This window comes from Mastigoproctus giganteus, chromosome 13 (assembly GCF_048544385.1).
Source record: "Mastigoproctus giganteus isolate SK-2022 chromosome 13, ASM4854438v1, whole genome shotgun sequence".
NCBI lineage: Eukaryota > Metazoa > Arthropoda > Arachnida > Uropygi > Thelyphonidae > Mastigoproctus > Mastigoproctus giganteus.
The window spans coordinates 5,327,411-5,336,291 of NC_143587.1; the positions used below are offsets into that span (position 1 = coordinate 5,327,411).

Below are 8,881 nucleotides of genomic sequence, written 5' to 3' on the forward strand. Positions count from 1 at the left end.
TTTTCCATAGCAGCATATATACAATGTTATCGAGATAATAATGAACCAACCAACAGCACCACCTATTAGCTATTTAGGGAGTTATTGGGAATTCCGACTCCTCGTTCTATATCCATATTCCAGAGGGTGCCACTAGTAGTGATGTAGTCCAGAGCGATAATAGTACGGAATGGGGTTGTAGCCCAGAGCGTGGGAGGCGGCGTGGGGGGCGGCGTGGTAACCCTCTGAGTGGTGGACGGGGGCACGATGTACCAGCCCGTGAGATGCAGGACGATGGTGGGTGCCGTGGTGAGCTCCCGCATTAATGCGCACATCGGCGGGGTTCTGGTTGGCCGTGCCGGGCTCGTTGGTGTTGATGGAAGCGCGGAACCCGTCCTCGTTGGCCACGTAGTCCACCGTTCTGGAGCGACCGTCGCTGTCCTGGATGCTGTACGATCCGGTCCTAGAGTTGTATGCGTCGGAGGTTTCTCTGCGAGAGTTTCTGGATCCATCGGCCCGAGAGATGTCGTAGCCAAACTCGTAGGCGCCGCTCTCCTTCAGAAAGAAAGAAAGAAAACAAATTAATAAAGAAGATTGCAGATCAAAGATTAAACAGTATGGAATGAGCAAGGCGATAGTCCAAACTAACTAACCCATCCCCAACCCTATCTAGTCTTGCATAAAAAAGTTTTTATATACCGATTACGCATAGATTAGAAGGGTCTGCAGCTAACCATTTAACAAGAACATTATCAAGAACCGTATTTTGTAGTCACCTGGCTTCAAATCGCCTGGACTCAAACATTTTCTGCAGTATTGCATTTAATTTGACCACTCAGCCATCTTTACATCATACTCGCATTTAAATATGGTTGGAAACCCATGCAACCATAATGTATTCGTCTAACCACATATAATACCTAAAAGTGTTAATTCTACTTTCATACACCACAATGTAAAAATCTACAAAATTATTAAAAAATTAAATTAAAGAGCAAGTAATTAAAAATCGATAACTCTTTCTAACAGCACATTGCAAAGATGGCAATGGAACCATAGGGTTGTTTGTTTGTTATTTGGTTTTTAGGAGCATTAGCAACTAAGGCCATATTGCTCCGGGGATATGCGGTGGACATTCCCTGACCTTTCCGCATCATCCGTATTTGATGGTGACGGGCTCGAACCCCGGTCTAAATCAAGAAGCGTATGCTACGCACTGCTGCTCCTTCCCACCTGGCTACGGAGGCGCCCCATAGGGTTGTACGTTTATATTTAGAACGCTCAATTTTACTTTATGCATCTCTTGAATATTACAATCTACATAAATTCAACTTCATAATTAATTATTTCCAAATCTTCAACCCATCAAACCCTACCAACAGACAGCAGAAATTTCACCAAACTGTCTTATGTGAGAAATCTGTTAATTGTGCCTAAAATTGTGCAATCGCTGTAAAACGCAATGGCATAGCCCCTATACGAATATCTGGGTTTAGCAGAAGGAATACTTACATCTTGATGTCGAAAGGTGTTGCTGGATCCATCCAAGTGTAGCACGGACTGGGAGAACACCGTGCCCACGGAGAGCAGAACAAAGATTACGACCTACAGAAAAAGAAGGTAATTTAAGAAATTCTGTCAAGAAAAGCCCTGTTAAAGATACAACTTTTCGGCTAATGCCACTAATTAGACACTTATTTAAAAATATTGCTTCTGTACTTTAAAGTACAGAAGCAATATTTTTAGATACTAATATTAATCGTAGATGGCAATAACATTGGATCATCATAACATATTGTACTTCAGCTCTCTGAATTTTAAATGAATGGCTCTCTGAAGAACGGTTTTTTCTCCCGGAAATTGAAATTGAGATCGCAGAAAGGATCTTTAACTGCAGAATGCTTTAAAACTTTACTTATGAATTAAAACTTATTAATTAATGTTCCGTTTTTAATAGGATCTCCTAAGCAAAAAACCTTACGTCCATACTCCGCCGATTGAAGACCTAATTTTTCTCAGAAACAAGGGCATTCAGAACTTTTCCAACGATTTTGCCGATGAAAAACAATTCCGTTCGCAATTTTCTAATTTTTTTTTTTTTTTTTTGAAAGTTATAAAAGTTAAAAGTCTTCTGCCATGACCGACACGATACAGTTTCTAATATTCTGATGGGTACCAATTACAGCAGAAATTAGTTTTAGTTTCTTTTGAAGTAAACTTTTTGCGAATAACAGATGACATCTGACAGATTCAACTGTTAATTTTTAATGAAACTTCAGACTTTTAAGTCTGAACTAGTTAAGTTGTACTCTCATGACCGGAATTCAAAGTTCCCCAAAAGTTGCTTCCGTCCCAGACACGAAGTATTTTTAAAAGAAGTCTGGGTTTAGTAGGAAACATCTGGGAGTTAATCAAAAGTAGCATAACTGATTACAGACAGACGAAGGTAAACGTTTATCTAAGCACATCCAAACGGCTCTCTTTTGTTCTGATGTGATCAGCTGCACATCTCAGTAGCCTTTGTGCTGACCTGTCGCCAGATGTCCGCTCCATGAGTGTAACTTAAGCGAAAAAATAGAACAGCTGTAATCCGATATGCAACCGATGCCCAAAGCGGTTCGGCCGACTACATCTTGTCTGAAATTAAGTCTTTAGTTTGGCTGTGGAGACTGTATCCTGTTGCCCATACTGTAATTTGAAAGACTAGAATTAAGAAAGCTTACCCTACCATTAAAAGGAAACATTGGCATGCTGTGGGGAACCGCTGACCAGCTGCCTTACTTGTTCATAGTTCAGAATTGAGATTTGTGAAACCTAGACCTCAGAATCTGGAGATTTTTTACAATTAGAATCCTTAGACCGCTGATGATTAAATTGTCATTTATAATTTTTAAAATCCATACTTGCCCCTCATTGAATTTTAAATTAATTTTAAGTGGTTAAAGATACAAGTAGCGAAAATTCGGCAGAATATCTTCAATTTGCCCAATCTTTCAGGGAGAAATTTTCGCCATTTGCAGTTTTGAAGGACTTCGGGTGCTCAGAAACTGTAACTGAGGAATCATCCCATCAGTCTCTCTCTCTCTCTCTCTCTCTCTCTCTCTCTCTCTCTCTCTCTCTCTCTCTCTCTCTCTCTCTCTAAATGCAAACTTACGAACTTACCTTTGAAAGCATGTCTGTGGCTGTGATGACACCGGAACTTGTTGATCTTCAGACCTGTCGCATCTCCTATTTATACAAACAGAGCAGCAACATCATTACACTCTACAAATTCTGCAGACGGGGAAGAGAAGCAGGTCACGGAATACCCCTCCGACACCAAGGTTAGGGTGGTGAGGCGATCGACACCTTGCCGTAGCTAGGAGAGGGTGGTCCCTAAAGTCTGGAATTTTCCGCCTCAAGGTTTGTCATCTCGCTCACCGAGAACTCATTCACGGGGAGTAAAGGGCGAGGAAGAATGTACAGTGATGAATCCACCGGAAGGCTAAACTTCCAGGGCCATTCGTAGGTAGGATGATCGAAAATATTAACAGAAAGTTATCTGGTTGAACGAGTTGACAAAAATCCATACCTAATGATGGTGACACGACTGTGGGGCTGTGCGTATCAAAACGTATGAAATGTTTGTTGTGCGTTAATTAGCAGAACCTGGATTCACCCCTTCTCATTTGATACGCACGAGGGAGATCGAATGAGATTTAAAAAAAAAGGGGTGCTTAAAAGTGTCTTGCGGTAATTCGACTTCATTTAAAACATTTAAAGGATGTTGAAATCTTTGATCTCTTACTTTGACATTAGATCTTATACTTATAATTCTTATATAATTAAATATAAAATCAATCAGCGTTCCGAGTATAAATAAAAAGTACAGTATACTTAGGATCGAAAATAAGAAAATGAAACTGTGCTATTAAAAACGAATTACAGATAAAGCCGTTTGATGCTATCCTTTACAGGCATGCGCTGGGAGGTTTATGAGGTTCACAGCTGTTTTGACTGGCTAATAAGATTACATTAATATAAGGAATTATAAATACGATTTTATATAAGACATTACATTAAATACATACATTTGATATAATCCGTTTGCAATAATATAATATAAAATTATACTCAGCTGCATGAGTTTATGCTTATTTTGGAGTTAAAAATGGAAGCGGCTTCAGTTAGGTGAAATAATCATCACACTTTCATACTATTAAATAAATAAATTTTCTCTTTATACTCTGGGACGACCAAACGGTGAGAGAAGTTCACAAGATAGACAGAATACAAGAAACAGCACCGTTATTTATACTTTACTTTCATATAATTACGAGTATATATCACTATACTATATAGTATTCTGTTTGCTGACATTCGGAATGATCAGGGGGAAAGTTTACGATGCCATGATTATGGGGGCGTCCTTGGAACAAGGCCTCCGTAGCCGAGTGGTTAGGAGCGGGAGTGCAGTAGCACACGCTCCTTGAGTAGACCGGGGTTTAAGCCCCTGACTACTAAATACGGTCGATCTGCCAACCCGCACTGGACCAGCGTAGCAGATTATGGTCCATTTCCCTCAACGTGAATTGTTGAGGAGGCTTCCATCCTACAGTCAGTTGATAATGGCTGCAGTTTACCTTGGAACTTAGGGGAGGTGCCCACGGACTGGAGATGTGCAAATGTATCGCCAATTCACAAAGGGGGATCAAAGGGTGACATGAGTAATTACGGACCTGTTAATTTGACTTCTTTATCGAGGAAAATGATGGAGTCACTGGTTAATGAAGCATTGCGGGATCATCTAGACATAGCATGGGTTTATTAAGGGGAAGTCTTGTCTGATCAATCTAATTGGATACTATGATGTGGTTACAAAGGAATTGGATGCCAAAAATAATTTTGATATCATACACTTGGATTTCAGGAGAGCTTTTGATACTGTTGTACATGGAAGACTGCTGTACAAATTGGAGCAGTATGGCATTAAGGAAAAGTTGCTGCAATGGATAAAAGGACGGCTGAGTGGAAGATGACAGAGAGTGGTAATCAACAGACGCTGCTCTTCGTGGACTAATGTTATTGGTAGTCCCCAGGGTTTGATGTTGGCCCTATTGATGTTTTCTATATTTATCAATGATATTGATGAAGGTATCAAGCTTAATGTCTAAGTTTGCAGATGATACAAAGGTTAGCAGAGTTGTTAATGACAGTATGCTACTGAAATAGGATCTAGAAAAGTTGGGCTGAGATGTGGCAACTGAAGTTTAACATTGACAAATGCAAAATACTGCATAGGGGCAGAAGTAACCCTAGAGAAACGTACCAACTGTGTGATACTACAATGAGGGTGGTAGAGAATGAAAAGGACCTGGATGTGATTGTGCAGGCAGATATGAAATTTTCTGAGCAGTGCAGACAGGTTGCCAGAGCAGGTCATGGGGTAATGTCAATAATATACAGGAGTTTTTCTAGCAGGGATAAGGAGGTGATCAGATCGGGGTTCAAGCCCCTGACTCTGAATATGGTCGATCTGGCAACCCGCACTGGACCAGCGTGGCAGATTATGGTCCATTTCCCTCAGCATGAATTGTTGAGGAGGCTTCCGTCCTGCAGTAGATTGATAATGGCTGCACTTTGCCTTTTTTTTATCCCTTTGTATAAAGCAATGGTCAGGCTACACCTTGAATACTGTATACAGGTCTGGAGGCCTCATTTTAGGAAGGATGTAGAGTTTCTTGATCGAGTACAGAGAATGGCAACAAGATTGGTGAGGGGAAATAAGAGGTGCTCTTATCAAGAAAGGCTTCAATTCTGCAAATTGCAGCGTCTGGAGACTACGCACCTGAGCGGTGATCTGATTGAGGTGTATAAGGCCTTCAATGGGTTAAGCAGCTCAATGCTGATGAGCTTCTTCCTTTCTCTTGCTCAGATTACGAACCTGAGGGGGCATAACTTCAAATTCAGGCAAGGCAGTTGTAAAATAGATGTTGGAAATTTGCCTTTAGCCCTTGGTTGATTGCTGGAACAAACTCCCATCTGTCGTTGTGGAAGTTGATAGCTTAAATAAATTCAAGGAAGAAGTGCACAAATTTTTAGGGCGAATGGTTTTGTGAAATGTTTTTTTTTTTTTGTTTGTTTGTTTGTTTTTGGCTGATGCTGTATAAGCTTGCTGTCTTGCACCATATGCCTCTACTAATACTAATGCTAATGAGTACCCAACGTGCCCGGACGGGGAGACCACCACTGATTGATAGTCGGCAGCTGACTCGTATTGTCCAGGACAACAGACGGCTCACGATCGCTCAATTAACGACAGACTACAACCAGGGCTCACAGACAAACTTTTCTGAGCAGACCATCCAACGGACATTCTTGCGGATAGGCCTACGGAATAGGAGACCTGTACATGTGCCCTGTTGACTGACCGTCATCGACACCTCTGCCTTCAGTGGGCACTAGAGCACCGTTCCCGGATATGGACGGCTGCAGGTAACAGCTGTAATCAGACTGCACGATTGGACGGAAACAGGGCAGCGGCGGTTGTGATGATATAATAATAACAAATAAATATAATCTTTATTGTGTACAACAGGATGTATACAATGTACCCTTCATGGCAGGGGCTTCACATTGGCTGGTGGACAAAGGCCTTGGGGACGGGGCTCACATCGAGATTCGGGTTCATCCCCCAGGGCCAACAATATAATAAGTTTCAGTTAAATTATTCACAATATATTCATAAAAATATTATACAGTATTTTTGACATTATATACAATATAATACAGACATTCTTTTTTAAATTTATTATACTGCGACATTACTGTGCAGTTTGCCTGGTTGAGTTTAGGTCATCAAGGATCTCTCTCTCTCTCTCTCTCTTTCTCTCTCTCTCTCTCTCTCTCTCTCTCTCTCTCCGGTATTTGCGATCCTTGGCAAATTTGTAGAGGTCGCCTTCGATTGCTTGGACTGTGATAAGCATCTGCTTGGGGAGAAAACGGTCGCTAAGGGCTAGTCTATTATGGTTGGCTATAAGTGTTGGAGCTGACCTCAGTCTGGGTTGAGGGATTCTCCAGCTGCACAGTTCCCATATGTTTGTCTCCGAGATTATTCCAGTGGTCATTTTGGCAGTTAGTGTGAGGCGCCTTTCCATTATAAGGTTTAGCAATAGTGTGCATAGTGTGCATAGTATTAGGGTCAGGCGCCACCTGTGGTTTCCCACATCTGCGCCATATGTTCGCTGTGAAGGAATACAGTACTACTGTAAATGCCAGAAAAGTGTTGTGTGTTGTATATGACATATTGCGTTAGGTTCTGTTGTGTGTCCTGGCATTTGGCCGCAGGGACCCTAGTGGGACTCCACGTTGCCCGCACACACCACTAGGAGGTAGTGTGTGAGTAGAGTGTGAGTTCAGTGCGGTTGCCATCGCAGTTGTTCTTTTCTGGGGTTGACGATGATGTTTATGCGTGATCCAACGAAGGAGCCAGTTTTCGGAGGAGTACACACGCTTGATATTCGTAGGGGCTGCAGATGCCCATAATGGTTTAGGGATGTTTTCGTGGATATCACTTGAGTCTCTTCAACCCCAGTGAACCTTACCCTAACTGCTGGATCCTACCTCGGCATTGTTTCGGACCAAGTTTTGCCCTACGTGGTGACCGTGTATCCAGATGACACTGGAATCTTTCGATAAGACAACGCTCCATGTTTGAAGGCTCGGCCCGCATTGTATAGGAATGTTTCGAGGATCATGTCCAAGCATTTCGTGCTCCGCCTTGTCCGCAAAATCCTCCGGACATCACTCCCATCGAAAATTTGAGGGATGTGGAACAGCATTCGCCAGTCCACGCCAATGCCTCGCTCCGGTGCCGAACTCCGGGACATTCTTCTGTCCAGCTGGTCTAGGATACCTGACAACACTATCCTCAATCTCGTGGAGTCGATGCCACGCAGGTGCAAGCATTATCATGGAGAAATGCTGCACAACACGGTTTTAGGGTGGTCATTATGTTTTGTCTGATGAGTGTATATCGAAATTCACTTTAGGAGTGAATTCACTCAAATTTAGTAAAAATATTTTCATAAGACTTATTATTTCTTGTATCCCGACAGATTCCCATGAATAAATAATAAAAGTAGAGGAACTGAATATTCAATATTTAGTTTCATCCATTTTTCATTTCCCCTACGGTATTAAAGGAGTTTGGTTAAGGAAAAAACAGTTATTTATGAATGAATAGTTTATATTTGCAGATGTCCTATTTAAGATTGAGAATGTGGGTAATTGCTCAAAGCCAAGGAGTATTTTAACACTCGATCACAGCAGAGAGAGAGAGAGAGAGAGAGAGACCAATACAGTGTAAAGTTAGCACGAATACGCATATACGTAGTATGGTGTTTGGCTCATTAAACAGTGTGGAAGTACATTGATTCCAAACAGTTTTATCTATGAAGGCCCTTGCCTTTCAAGGTGAGTATCGATGTTAAGCAAACGTCTGTACGATGTTTGCTCACCATCTTAGAATCCTGACTCTCCTTCCACACCAATGCACAATTTCCATTGCGTAATATGTTTTAACGTTGATTTTTATCGTGAAAAACACTGCGTACACTCGCTAATTGCAGCAATAAAAGACGAAAATGATGGGGTGATGCTACCCTACCATTACTTGCTGGCTGAGTTCCAAATGACTCTGAGTAGTTGAGTAATTTAAAGTTCACACAAAGGAAAATGCACAGCAAACGTCACGTACAAAGGTCGTTTCATAATGATACTTACTGAGGCAAAATTCACATGAGACAAAAAGGGATGGAATTTCAGTAATTCTCTCTTTCTCTGCATCATCAAATATAGACTTCACTTAGTTCAGCTAGATACAATCTGACTGGTGGAGTCAAATGTTAAAGATATTTTGCCG

At 41.5% G+C, this 8,881-nt stretch overlaps 1 protein-coding gene across 1 annotated transcript; it reads right to left on the minus strand.

Moving 5' to 3' along the window:
• LOC150075735 (adult-specific rigid cuticular protein 15.7-like) lies at nt 1–3,186 on the minus strand. Its single transcript, XM_090387588.1, has 3 exons — nt 3,142–3,186; nt 1,492–1,584; nt 1–534 (listed from the first exon to the last, which is right to left on the minus strand). Exons 1-3 carry the CDS (start codon nt 3,151–3,153, stop codon nt 133–135), a joined length of 507 nt encoding a protein of 168 aa, XP_090243714.1. The 5' UTR covers nt 3,154–3,186; the 3' UTR covers nt 1–132.
• Nucleotides 3,187–8,881: the final 5,695 nt, after the last annotated feature.